General features: G+C 42.5%; 2 protein-coding genes across 8 annotated transcripts in view; one reads left to right on the top strand and one right to left on the bottom strand.

The window, feature by feature from the left end:
• The window catches only part of BCAR3 (BCAR3 adaptor protein, NSP family member), an 89,145-nt gene extending 83,339 nt beyond the window's left edge, over positions 1–5,806 (top strand). For all 5 annotated transcript variants that reach the window (XM_077332918.1, XM_077332920.1, XM_077332919.1 and 2 more), the window contains 2 exons: positions 1,763–1,975; positions 2,744–5,806. In XM_077332918.1, the coding sequence (XP_077189033.1) occupies positions 1,763–1,975; positions 2,744–2,922 (392 nt within the window). In that variant the 3' untranslated portion in view covers positions 2,923–5,806. The remainder of the gene's footprint in view (positions 1–1,762; positions 1,976–2,743) is intronic.
• A 2,457-nt stretch (positions 5,807–8,263) lies between these two features.
• FNBP1L (formin binding protein 1 like) overlaps positions 8,264–13,998 on the bottom strand; it is a 95,908-nt gene continuing 90,173 nt past the window's right edge. For 2 of the 3 annotated variants that reach the window (XM_077332925.1, XM_077332927.1), the window contains 3 exons: positions 13,368–13,462; positions 12,729–12,877; positions 8,264–12,363 (listed from right to left, as the gene is read on the bottom strand). In XM_077332925.1, the coding sequence (XP_077189040.1) occupies positions 12,185–12,363; positions 12,729–12,877; positions 13,368–13,462 (423 nt within the window). In that variant the 3' untranslated portion in view covers positions 8,264–12,184. The remainder of the gene's footprint in view (positions 12,364–12,728; positions 12,878–13,367; positions 13,463–13,998) is intronic. The other variant, XM_077332926.1, reaches the window with a different exon arrangement.

Raw genomic sequence — 13,998 nt, 5'->3', positions numbered from 1 at the left:
TCTAGTCATTTGGAAATTGAGCAACAGACACTGTTAGCTCAAGGTAGACCATCTACATGACCACACCTGGAAAGCATACATGGTATAGACAGAAGCAAAGCCAACCACAATGAGCAAGTCTTCCCCAGATACTTCTGTTCTTACAAGATGATTGCTTCCAAGGTTCATCTCAAAGTAGCAGCCCTGGCTTCAGTCAAACTGAATTTAGATGGTTATGCCATTTCCAGGCACCTAGCAGCTAAATGTTTCCTTAAAGGTGCATCATTATTCAATCCACTGGTGATTCCAAGTTTCCCATTGTGGAAACTTCATGCATTGCTGCAGATTTTAACTAAACCACTATTTGAGCCACTGTGAGTGGCTCAGACAATTGCTTGGTGGCAATTGCTTCAGTAAGGAAAAAAATCTAAATTGTGAGCACTGTCTGTTTCTTAAGGACTATGCATCTTCTGTAACAAAGCAAGGTGGTCCTAAACCGAGATCCTACATTTGTGCCTAAAGCATATTCTGTCTTTCACAGGGCATAGGAACTATTTTTATTGTCCTTCTGTCCATTGTAAACAAAAGAAAAAACTGGTATTCACTGGATCTACAAAGGGCTGTGTTTATATACATAAGAACAAACCAACTAGAAAGTCAAAGGTCCTGTCCATAGCCCATCACCCACTAGTGAGTCTCTAAAGTTACTCTTTGCAGACAGCTGAAAGGGTGCAATAGCCCACTTATCGCAAGGTCTCACCCTCCTGAAAGAATCCTGGCATATTCTACCAGAAGTACATCTGTTACAGCAGTTTTCCATCCAAATACCTCAGTGAAGACAGAGGCAAAGCATTTGTCAGGCATTATAAATGAACACTATGGCATCAGCAGATTCATCCTTTGGCATGAGGACACTGCAGCAAGCATAGAGAGACCCGTGTCTATGGTTAACAGTCGGGACCCTCCCATTGGACACGTGGCTTTGTACTAGGATGTCCTGCTCATTGCTAGTAAAAATGGCATATTGGACTTAACCTCTTGAGAACGAGGAGGACAACATCCTGGAAACTCACTCAAGTTTTTTTGTCTCCAGTGGTGAGAAAACCACCTGCCCACTGAGACATTAGCTTGTGAAGCACTTACGATTCATTTATCCCTGTTTCCTATAATATTACTTTTTCCTGTTAAGGTTTCAGTTGCTTCAGAAGGCTGGGATGGAGGAAGGCTCAGGGCGCACAAAGTAATCTCTTTAGGAACTCTGGAAGCTTCCAAAACGAAGAGGGTAGGCAATCTTCCCCATGGGGATGGAAAAAGCAATCTAGTTCTTTCCTCCTAGGAAGATGGGAATAGGAGAACCTAAACAGGCCAGGATGTCCTCCTTCTCAAACAAAAGGAACCTTCATAGTAATCCCAATGTTCCATTTACACCCTTCTGGAATAAGGTTGACTGAATAGTAAGTTTCTTTTGGGCTTCACCAAGGCACTTATGACAAAATCCATTCAAAAGAACATATGGCACACATCCTGTCTCCTGGAGAGAAGGTGAAACCATTACAAGCCATTTTTCCTGCCCAGATACCAATAGCTGGATTCTGTTAGGCTACTTGTTGGGAAATAGTACCTAATAATATGGAGATGTTAATTGGTAGCATTACAGTACTGCATGGAAAACAAAATAATTACTAAACCCTATCTGTATCTGGTGTAAAGAGGCTTGTCCTGCTTCAGCAGACTGCTTTGAACTAGTGCAAGAGTAAATGGATTTACTCTCCCTTGCTTTCAGAGACAACTTGTATTCAGCAAAACATCATCACTGTACCCCTACTGATGCCTCTGGTTTCTCTGCTGGAACGCCAAGCAGTTGTCTTTGAAGGGATGGATGTTTGGGAGAACACCGACCAAAGCTGTGAAATCATGTTGAAACATTTAGCAACTGCTCGCTCCATAGCACAAAATGCCAACCTGTACAGCACAAACGCAGAACGGATCCTGCACGGTAGGAGGGAGCACTTCTAGACATTGTTACAGCTGCATGGGAGTTTTGTGTAGGACTGTTTTTGCAGAATGAGAAATACAGAAGGGTAGGACCGAGATATGTTTAAGCAATACTAAATATTACAAAACAGGAAGAGTAGGAGCAGGACCAGTCATGCAAGCCAATAAGGCTTGTGAGGAGGAGCACCTGCCCTTTCTAGGTACTTACTATGGCTCATTCCTTACTTAGCACAGGTAGCATGATAAAATGGAACAGAAGACACTGCTAGGCAGACTTGGCCACTGATATTGGTAGTGTCAAGAAACATCTCTAAAAGAACAAAGTGTATTGCTGAGCGTCGGGAAAAAATACTTGCTTTATGCTGCAAAAGAGGTCTGTGACATTTTAAAGACTTGCTCTTCTGTTATCTTACTTTACGGGAACAAAGGAGGGCATCAAGTACTATCTGCAGCAGCGGGCAACCTTCTCTCAGCTTGGGAGGTGGAGGATGGGACTGGGCAAGGGGTCCAGATTTCCATTGTTCAAATGTAGCTTCTCTGGAGGCTAAAATGTTGTTAGGGCTTTTTCTTTTCTTAAACAAGGAATAACATCCCCAGGATTCTGGTTGTGTAGAAGAAGATTTCTCCGAAGGATGTTCAGAACCAGCCCCCTTAAATATTTAACACTGGACGGGACAGTTGCAAATGGAAGTTTTTGACTTGAATACGTCTGTGTTGGAAATGCTGTTTTACAATTGTCCTTACATATTTCCTGTTTTTGTCTCAACAGGTTTTCAACCAGATGACGAGATGAGTGAAGTCTTCAAAACGGAATTCCAAATGAGATTGCTCTGGGGCAGCAAAGGAGCCCAGGTTAACCAAAGTGAAAGATACGAGAAATTCAACCAGATATTGACTGCACTCTCCCGAAAATTAGAACCTCCGCTAACAAAGCAGGCTGAGCAGTGAAGTATCTAATGGACTTTCGACTACAGTTGATTCAGTATAATCGCTTAGCAAAGAGAAAAAAACAAACTCTAATATCCCAGTTAAAAAAGGGCCTGTTTTCCAACATCTCCTCATCCTGTGTTGCTCATCCCACATTCATTAAAACAAACCAAAAACCTCAGGCTGACTGTGGAAGGGAGATCCCAGCCGAGTATCATGTAGTGATGATGTCACAATGCTCTGCAGCCAGATCTGTATATATGACAATTTCATGAACCCAGTTACAATGTTTTCTAAATCAGCAGTACCCACTCTGTGCCCAAATAATTCCATCCCTTTTGGAGGAAACACCAAAGGGGGGGGGGACTTTTCTGCTATGCGAAAAATGCACCCAACCCTCTTCTGACACCCCCTCCCCTATTGTTATGTGAAATTCACAGGGCCTTCCAAATCTGAAAATTGCACAATATGCTTTTATTTATGATTATGATTTTAAAAAAATAAGAATGACTACTGATTTATAAAAGAATAACTATTTATATAAGGACGTTGCCTTTTAATTATCTAGAAAAATGCTGTCAACAGCATAAAAGTGGTACTGACAGTTGTTTTAGTAGATTATTGTTCAGTCATGCATCAAATAATGTTATTAACAAATGTAAATATGAGTACAGGATATGGGAATAGCTTTGCAGAAGGTATCAGTTATATGATATCTATTAAGTCGATGTAGAAAATTGTACATACATTTCTCAATTTAAGTATATGTATGTGAAAAAATGTCCATTGCATCAAAGGAGAGAAATAATTTGAGATTTGAACTGAACAAGACTGAAACTGAGGGAATATTTTTGCATTTTAACTTTTTGCTGTATGTGCAAATAATCTTAACTATTTATTTTTAATTGAACAGAAAAGAGGCTTTGATGATTGGTGGCAATTAAATTTCTCCCCATCACAGCACATACCTCAATCAATTCCGCTTCAGCAGTGTTGACACAAGTGTGCTACAGCTGTGTAAGTTCAGCCATTGTCTAGTTTACAACCAATGAGACAAAGAAGGTAACATTTCTCCTGCCAAGGATTTGCAAAGCAGCATCAAGGACTTAATTGGGAACACTGAACATGGTGGGGGAAATGAATTAATGCTTGGAAGGGTTCAGAGCTTCTGAGCCTGCAGAGGCTGAAAGGAGGGGACTGTAGTGGGCATTATGATGTGCACTGGGACTTGTACTTGGTTAACACAGTGCAACTTGTACTGTCTTGAATTGTTCTCTGCTCTATATAAAAATGTCAGAGCTGCAAGGGAGGTAGTAAGGTGCTACGGCATCTGGGCTACTTTTTCTCAACCTCAGGCACTGAATTCAAAATATCACTTCATGTCAAGAGAGTAAGACAGGGTCTCTAACAGCTAGCTCATTAATTGCCAGAAGCTTGCTGGCTGATGCATAATCGCTTATGCAGGCTGTAACAGCCCCAGGAAATCTTGTGAAGCAATCTGCTCAGTGTTTTTAAAGCAAAAACCACCCTCTCCTGTAAGGGTTTTCTGTGTTGATAGCTTCATTTCCGTTGCTCTTCAAAGCCCATGTTCTGTATCAAGGACAGAACAAAACATGGCAGCACACTTGGGGGTATTTTCCATTACTCAGCACCTCTCATTAAAAAAAAAATCAGTAATATCCATTCCAAGGAATGTTTTGCCATAAATCCAAAGTTCAGAGAAAATAGAATATTCCTTTTACAATGGGGTTTGTAGTGTTGCTTAAGAAAAAAAATAGACTTTTTCTCTTGTTGCAGCAAGAGAGACTACAAGAGCGTAAGCTTGTTCAGAGCCACCATGTGCTCCTGGGCCAACAGCCTATCTTACTGTATGGGTCAGAGAAGATCTGTCTGGGCCATCAGGGCCTTTCCAAATGAGCCACAAATGCCAGTCTTATTCTTTACGCCAGGGGTAGTCAACCTGTGGTCCTCCAGATGTTCATGGACTACAATTCCCATGAGCCCCTGCCAGCATTTGCTGGCAGGGGCTCATGGGAATTGTAGTCCATGAACATCTGGAGGACCACAGGTCGAGTACCCCTGCTTTATGCTATTACGGAGTCTCAGATGGGCGAGATCATAACAGACACGCAGAGTGAGGCGCCACGATGCCCACTGCTCTACTGGGGGATAAAGGGGCAAGGGATAGGGTGGAGACGGGTGTCGTTCTCAGCAAGTGGTTAGTGGAGGTGAGAAGGAGGCATTGTGCAGGGAGAGTTCTGCCTGAGAGGAAAGTCTTTCCATTAAGCAGGATGAGAGCACTTCTGAACGTAACTGGTACTGATTGCTGATGACGGGGAGGTGGCAGAACTAAATGGTCAGTTAACTTTTTTTTTACCCCCCTAAGCAGCCACTATTTTAGATTTTCTGGCCCTACACTGTGAACCACTCTTTTCTTATCTCTAGCTGGCAAAATTTTTATTTTCCTGCAATAAATGTGCTGCAGGAAAAGGGAGGGGGAGATGTTTGTATACAACTGTGTAATTATTGTACAATAAAGTAATTGGCAGGAGAAGATCCAACTGTGCTGTATGTCTGGATTGGTCCCTCTGTACGTGTATGCCATGCAACAAATCTGAAAGGAAGATTGTGGCACAGAACATGCAGACTAATGGGAGTCATGCCTCATTAAAATGCTGCACCATTTACTTGTACAGGCCAGGAAGCACAGAGCTTGTTGCTTATTGGAGCAGAAATTGCTTTCCTTGTGCAAAGTTTTATATGGTGCCGTTTCATTGCTTTTTTGTTTGCAAAAGCTTTCTTTAAACTTCAGTAACAGACAAGCTACAACCCTCCTTGTAATAAAAAAGTATTGATCTTGTACTAATTTGGAGTTGTTTTGGAGATAAAGGAATACACCAACCTGTTTTGACTCAAATAATCATTCACAGCTTGGAAGAAAAAAAACATCTGTCTTCTAGCATGTACTTGGGGAGCAGTCATGCTTACCAACAATATGAATCCCTAGGCAGACCAAAACACCAACTTAAATAAAAGGCATTTAATTTCATTTTGGACTGCTGCCCATAGTTTTTCATCTGACCAGCCAGCTGGATAGGTGAAACTCCCACTTTTGTTCTGCTTTTATATGGCATGCATTTCAACACATTCATCAGTCCAAAAGCACAGTGCTTGCTCTTACAAGGGGCATCTTAAGCTATAATGTCCCAGTTGAAATCATGCATATTCTGTTTTGGCAGCTTCAGTTTTCTTCTGAGTGAAAAGCCAAGAAAGTGAGATGATTTGGACTGTAAATGCAACAGGAGGAAGAGTAGTCCTAGAAGGATGAGGCAGCAGTCACATTGCCCTAGATTGTAAAGGTAAAGGTATCCCCTGTGCAAGCACCAGGTCATGTCTGACCCTTGGGGTGACGCCCTCTAGCGTTTTCATGGCAGACTCAATACGAGGTGGTTTGCCAGTGCCTTCCCCAGTCATTACCATTTACCCCCCAGCAAGCTGGGTACTCATTTTACCGACCTCGGAAGGATGGAAGGCTGAGTCAACCTTGAGCCGGCTGCTGGGATTTGAACTCCCAGCCTCATGGGCAAAGCTTTCAGACGGCTGCCTTTCCACTCTGCGCCACAAGAGGCTCTCCCTAGATTGTACATCCTTAAAATGAGACCGGCTGTGTCATATAAAAGAAATAAGAAAAAAAATTAGTGAAAGGGAAATAATAGCTTCTGTCTCATTCAGTTAAACTCCAGCAGGGTGGGACTATTGCAAGAGAGAAGCAAAAAGCTTCTTGAAAAGTTGTAGGGAGGAGACTGATCCTTGCCCCTTGCATGTTTGCAGGGAACAATTAGGAATTCTGTATTCCACCTACATCTGCATACCACATCATCAAACAATCCTGTTTATTCTTTATGTGGTCACTTACCCCAGCCAAAAAAGTTCTGATGTTACTAGAGGTTCTTTGCCTCTAAATTCAGCCTTTGACTAGGAGCATGCAAAGAAAGCCAAAGTGAAGGTTATTGCTTACCACCAATCAAGTAAACAAAGCTGTTTCAGAAGCCCCACCCACTTGGCAGCAGGAATCTTGGTCAGAATTAGGCCCACTAACAATGGAGGAAAGCTACCTTAGTCTTTCTATCTGTAGTGCCCTCTGGGGGCAGGGGGACATTGTACCAGGAGGCTGTGGGGTCTTGAAAATATGAGACCACTAATTGTTTCCTTATGCAGGTTGCTTTTATTTATTTATATTATTATTATTATTATTATTATTATTATTATTATTATTATTATTATTATTATTTCGATTTATTTCCCGCCACTCTCAAATGGCTCGTGGCGGGTTACAGTGTCTTAAAAAAACCCATTAAAACTCCCATTAAAAGTCTTTAAAATGTCACAACATGGCGGCACAATAATAAGATCCCCTTCCTACCCCCATTCCTAAAAAAGGGGTGTGTGTGGAGAAGGAGGTCAATGATGATCAAGAAGCCCGGGGGAGGGCAGTCGATGTACCCCAGCAGCCCCAGCCTCAACCACAAACCTGGTGGAAGAGCTCCGTCTTGCAGGCCCTGCGGAACGTTGAAGGGTCCCGCAGGGCCCGCAGCTCACCCGGGAGCTCATTCCACCAGGTGGGGGCCAGGACCGAAAAGGCCCTGGCCCTGGTCGAGGCTAGGTGTGCTTCCCTAGGGCCGGGAACGACCAGAAGATTCTCACTCGCAGAGCGCACCCTGAGGGAGGCATAGGGCACTAGGCGGTCCCTCAGGTATGTGGGTCCCAGCCCACGTAAAGCCTTAAAGGTTAGAACCAGAACCTTGAACCGGATCCGGACAGCAATTGGTAACCAGTGCAGCTGCCTCAGCACAGGCTGGATGTGGGCCCTCCAAGGTGTGTCGGTGAGGATTTACTAACACAGGAGGATTTCACTCACCTCAGGAGAAAAATCACAGCTCTGCAACAGCCCCCCTACTTTCTCCCCTTTCCTCTCTTTTTAGATGGCCAGCTTCACACCCAGCCCTTAGCTTTGTTCCCTAATCGACCTCAAAACACCTGGGCCCAGAAAGCCCTGGTTCTCCCACCTAGGCTTGTACACTGCCTCCATACACTTTCAGCAAAGGCTGCCCTGTTACTGAAACTATTTGGATAGTGCTTTTCTGCCCCTGGTCCCACCCTGCTCCACCCATGTCAATATTACTGCTGGGTTTAAGGGCCTGTCCTGCCTTGCCAGGCAGTTGATTTCTGGGTAGCCAACCACACTGGCACAAGGTCCGCAATACCACCACCTAAGCCTGAGTGCATTTGCTTTATAAAAGGTACCTGCTGGGGCCCATTTGTTCCTGTGCCTGAAACAGAAGACAACAAGGGAAATTACCAGGACCATGAAAAGATTATTTTAATTTCATGAAAATATTCTCAAAAAAACGAAACATATTTTTTAAACAAAGCATTTAAACATTTAGAAATCAACACGTGCATGAAAGATTAAAAATTACCAGAAAGTTTTAAGACACAGACAATTCATCATGTTCAAAATCTCAGAATAATTTTAGCTAATTGTGCAAGTACAAAGAGTTTTTCCCTCCCCTTATATTTACTAACCCACATAAGGTTATACCACAGAAAGAAAACATCCTGAGGGGAAAAAAAAATCCTGGTCCTAGAAAAAAGAACAGTAGCATGAAAGAATGGTTAGTCCATTACTAGAAGTGTCATAGAAGCCTGTGAGGTTTCTTAGGTAAAAGCCACAAAGCTCCTGGATGAAAATCACGTTGAGAACATTCTCTCATCAGCTCTGAAATAAAAGCACCTTAGGGGGTCCTTTACAAGAACAGAAAGCTATACCATGTAGTTTTGTCAGTACTGAGTAAGGTCACATTTATATAAATAACCCTGTTTACAGTATCCAAAAGCCTAACCTTTAGAGTTTAACTGCCCCAATGTCAATACATTGTGTCATCTGTGTAATAATGGCACACAATAATAAAAAGGAAGAAAAACTTCCACACAATATCCACACAGATTTAGTTTACTGGTAGTACAATTGCTAATAACACTGAAAAAGTCCTAAAGGAATCCAGCACTGTGTCCAAATATTGCTTCAACCCTCCACCCCCCCCGCATAGAAAAGCTAACTTTTTAAAAAAACAATACCACAAACAGCAAAAAGCTGGTTTTATGAGGGTTTCACTGGCTTCCCCCTCCCCCTCCCCTCAAGTTCCCATATCCTAAGATTACTTTATTTAGTTAGATGTAGGGTGATCTCATTAACAGAATTCACAAATGGCAGACAAAACAACGTGAGCAATAGGGGTGCTGCAGACAACTATATTTACAGGTATAAACATTTCCAAATCTCAATGTTTACAAGTAAAAGTGCACATAGATCATTACAAAGTATCACTCCAATTTTCAACTGGTCCTTACAATGAAGCATCACTTGGAAACAGACTAGCACTGCAGTTAATTAGAAACTGGAGTCTTCCCTCCCTCCCTCTCCCACCCACCCCCCATCCTAAAAAGTAAAAGACAATCAAGGGGAAAAAAGGCTCCATTAAAAAATCCTATTTAAAAAAAACATTCATTAGACGGAAAATGAAACCGATACATGTATTTAGTTTTGAATGCATAAAGTTTACAATGCACCATGTATCCTGTGATGGCAGAGCCCTAGAAAGCATCTACCCTGGCTACCTCAGCAGCTGCAGCACTGGAGAAAGACAGAAGAGGTCATATGGAGCTGAGACCCAAAGCCCTTTGCGGGATACTGAACTGGTAAGCGTTGGCAAATCAACAGATTTAGGCACTCGAGAGTTTAAGGCAGCATCTGAATGGCAAGCACTTGACTTCGGAAAACAGTCGTTTTTGTCTTGTGGTGGAAAATCTGTGCTGTTCTATCCCAGGTTTTCAGTGCTCAGGAAAAGGTGAGGTGCAGAAGCTGGGCTGCAGTTGCCTAGCATTGAGATGTGTTCCTTTCCCCAAATCAAAATGAATGTTAAGTTCACATCAGTTAAAATGCAAAAAAATAAAAATAAAAATAATAACTGGAATGTAACGACGGTCACAAGGAAGGGGCGAAAAAGTTATAGCAGCATGAATGGCTACTGGAATAAAAAAAAATTAGTGCCGAAGATAATATGAAAAGTGGTCTTGCTATGAATGCAGGAGAGGAGGAAGAGCTATGGAAATACAAAATATTAGGCAGGCATGCCTGAGACATGCCTAGACATGCAGGAGAAGGTTAGGGCGAGCATGGAGGTGGCACAGGCAGAGACTGACTGGTAAATGACGTGGCTCTACCAGAATGCCAGTTAATATGGGCAGGGAGAACGAGAGTGCTGAAGCAGCCAATATACAAGGCAACTGGCGAACTCAGAACTTGGAACTATGAAGAGGGTGCCATTTTCAAATCTAGAATGGTTTTGGTTTTGCTGGAATGGAGCTTTAGTTTGCCACAGAAACGCTGAACATACACAGCTATGATAACATTGTTAATGGAAATGTATGCCTGCATGCCTTCATGCAACTGCCCCCCCCCCCAATTCTGCTGGGCCTATCACCCTCCCCAAAGCAGCTGCATGTAACCTCCTTCAACATCTCGCCCATTTTCTCAGAAACCCGCTTCAGGAACCTGCAGGCCAAGAGGGGAAAAAAGAACAGAACAGAATTACCAGAGGCTTTCGCAAAGAGAGAAGTGTGCTCTTAAAAAAAAAAAAATAAAAATTATTGACTAAAGAATCAGCACTCCATGCATAAGTGATCATACGCAAACCCTTTTCACAATATCCTGCCCAGCAGAGGTTTGTCAAGTTGCAAAGGGGTGCAACTAAGCTCCCAGTCCTTCCCTCCCCAAGTGAAGGCATTTATTTTTATAAATATACAAAGTGTAGATTCCAGAAAAGGTAACAGCAGTTAGAAAACACTCCTTATAGACATCGTATCCAGCAGATTAATGCCTGATCCAGTGAGCTGCTCCAGACACAGGAGCTCAAGGTTACTGACAAAACCGTCCTTATTCACAGCAGGTGGGCCACTTATTTAACAGAGCAGATTTGCACGCCTCTACCTTTGTGCATACAAATCTGTTCTGTCTACTGGAACGAATGGGATGGCGCATTTCCGACCGCTGAACTGAAGTGTAACAGTTTTGCACTTCTGGAATATAATTTTTCCAGGCGTGTTCAAGAGGATTGGCACAAAAGAATGGGGGCATGGTTAAGATTCAACAACAGAACAGCCCTCCTTGACAACACTTCCAAGCAGAGAAGAAATCATTTTGAGTATACAACATCCAAGGTTCCCAGGACAAAGGAAAAGGGCAGATTGCCTTGCTGTGCTGCTGAATCCCTTGCAGTTAGCTGTGCCACGTTCTTGAGTACCTTTGCACTTTTTATCTCTGGGCATAGGGAATCATGTGCCTGGTTCCAGGTAAAATCAGCACAAAATATTTCTTGAACAAGTATTAGCTTAGATCAGTAGGCACTTCTGCTCATAGAAAATGGGAAATACAATTTTCAGTGATGCCCCTCTTTCACTGCCCACCCATCCCATTTTGACCTCCTTGCTGTTTCTGGGGATCCACTAACCACAAAGGAACAGCAGAAAGGGAATGGTGGGAAAGAAAAGCGCCATTTCAGCAGCGCAGCTCTGCTGCAGAGGATCCAAGCCAATGTTGCAATCACCCAAAGCACCTTTACCCAGAGACAATGGCTTGCACACTTGCAGTAGAGTGCTGTTATTTGTTTTCTCCATCCACCCTGGCAGCACAATGTGTCTCTGTTAGTTTTTTAAAGCATTCATTAGGCAAGAAGGACCAAGGGAGTGAATAGTGGGGCTTCTCCTTGGAAAGTAACAAAAATAAGTGTTCTCTGGGCTGGGAGGTGTTCTTTAAGTGAGCTTAGTACTTATTTCAAACAGGTTCTCATTTGGGGAGTTTGCTTTGGAGTCGGGGGACGGTGAAGACTAGTGCAACAGAACACTGCATTAAAAAATGTCACTGATCTACTTAAACTGCCTTCAAGCAAGAACAAATATTATAAAAATCCAATAAAATGCATTGACCTGATCACTGTTTGTAAGAAAACATTTAAAAGCCCTCATGCAAATAAAGGCGGAAAGAGAAACAAGATGCCACGGGCCAGAAAAGGAGAACAAAACATGGAATTCCCCAGTTTCAGAAGTGGGAACAGGTTGAGCTCACATGGTGAACAAGAGATTAATGAGGTCTCCTAAATGCTCTAATATTTTCTATTCAACTGTATGCTTCAGTATTCATTGGTAAGGTGACGGACTCTGTAGATTAGATATAGGTTACTGCACCTTTACTGTTTTTCTCTAGAGTTACATCTATGTAGGAAGTTGGCACATATCCTTCTTCTCCATTCTGCCTCCGAGCTCTTGTCCAACCATCTCCTTTGTCCTCCTCTATAATGTATAGAACCTCCCCTTCTTTCATTGCCAGGGTACCTTCATTGTGACCTAGAGAAAACACAGAATACACAAAGAAACACTGTCACAGCTCCAAGAGGACTGAATGGCAAGTTCACTTTCTCAGTATTCATTTTTCTATTCACAGGAGGAATCATCTGATGTGTGTGATGGAACACACATGGTTCTAAGCATAGGCCAAGAGACAAAATCTTGCTGAAGATGAATGGGTGCTGACGGCTGTTTTTCTAATATATTTGTTTTGTTACAATGCAGAAGCATTATTCTGCCATGAAACAAAATCCAATTTATGGCACGATCTCCCAGAACCTAAACCATCTGATGGAATAGTTTATGTGCAGGCAAATCTATTCAATATTGTGTTGTTGTTTTTAATGCCCCCCAGTTAACCTTACCATCAAATGGATAGATAGCTTTGCAGTGTCCAATAGCTGGTAAGGGATCATCGTCTTCAAACTCATCATCAAATTCATTATGGTGGCTGTGTTGCTGTGGTGGGCTTCGAACTTCTTGGTTTGCATCGTCAGTATAGCTCCCCTCAGGGCTATAACAAAGCCGTTAAAACAAGGAATGTTCACAATTCTCAATCCAAAGAACCCTATTACTTTCCCCCAGGAAGATTTCACAACATTTGCAAATCTCATTTGTGATTATATAGCTTTGTGAAGCAAAGCATACGTGGTAAACCCTACATATACAGCTTGATAATACTGTTATTGATAAATATAGACAGAATGCATGCTGATATAGGCATCAGACACATGCTTGTCCTCGAGGAAGGGTAAATTTTATAAATTCGTCTGCTCAGTCATAATACATCAGAAGACAAATTATCAAGGTGTTCAAATGTACCCTGCCTTCTGAAACAGGGCTATGCTTTTGCCACAACGTCATTTCCATTACCATTCATGATGTTTGACTGCAGCCATGCTAGCTAAAATTCCTGGAGTAAGAAGGACCCCCAAGACATCCTTTGTCTAGACGAAAAGAAAAGTGAAACGTACAAGCACAGGGTAAAAGCTTAAAATAGTGACCTCTCTCTTCCTTGAGTTACAAGATGGTTGATGTCGCTGCTGTGTCTTCGGTCTCCTCTTGCTGCTACTTTGCCTTCAACTTCAGAAAGCCAAGCCTTAAGAGAGAGAAGGGGAGACTTGGTACCAAATATCACCAAAAGTTTTCAGTCCAAACCAATACTGGATTTAGCTGTCGTAAGATAGCCACAGCAGTTCGCAATAACTAAACCCTCCAAATGTCCAAACAAAAGAAACGTGTATTTTAGTAATTTCTGGAAGCAAGTGCACCTGATAATCCAAAAGGGCATCACTACTAAAGCACTACTCAGTTTCTGTTATTCATAAAACTGTACCATTAGGGACTGGTAGACCCAGGTTCAAATCTGCCATGTAAACTTCCTCGGTGACCTTGGGCCTGTCACACACATTCAGCTGTGAGGGTAAAAGGAAGGAGAGAATGGTGGATCCCCAAAGCGGAGAAAGGGTGGGTGGTTAGATGAAGTAAATGAAGTCATGATATATTCATATTAACGGCTCCATTTTCTCAATACAGCTATCATCTATGCTGAATTGTGGCCTTCCAGTGTCCTATCAAAAATCTGGAACTACCCATGACTTACATATTTTTGCAAGGCTAATCTGTGCAGCTGCA

The sequence above is a fragment of the Paroedura picta genome, chromosome 4 (genome assembly GCF_049243985.1).
Source record: "Paroedura picta isolate Pp20150507F chromosome 4, Ppicta_v3.0, whole genome shotgun sequence".
Classification (NCBI taxonomy): Eukaryota; Metazoa; Chordata; class Lepidosauria; order Squamata; family Gekkonidae; genus Paroedura; species Paroedura picta.
The sequence above is the reverse complement of the archived record's forward strand: the minus strand, read 5'-3'. Positions and strand labels throughout refer to the sequence as shown.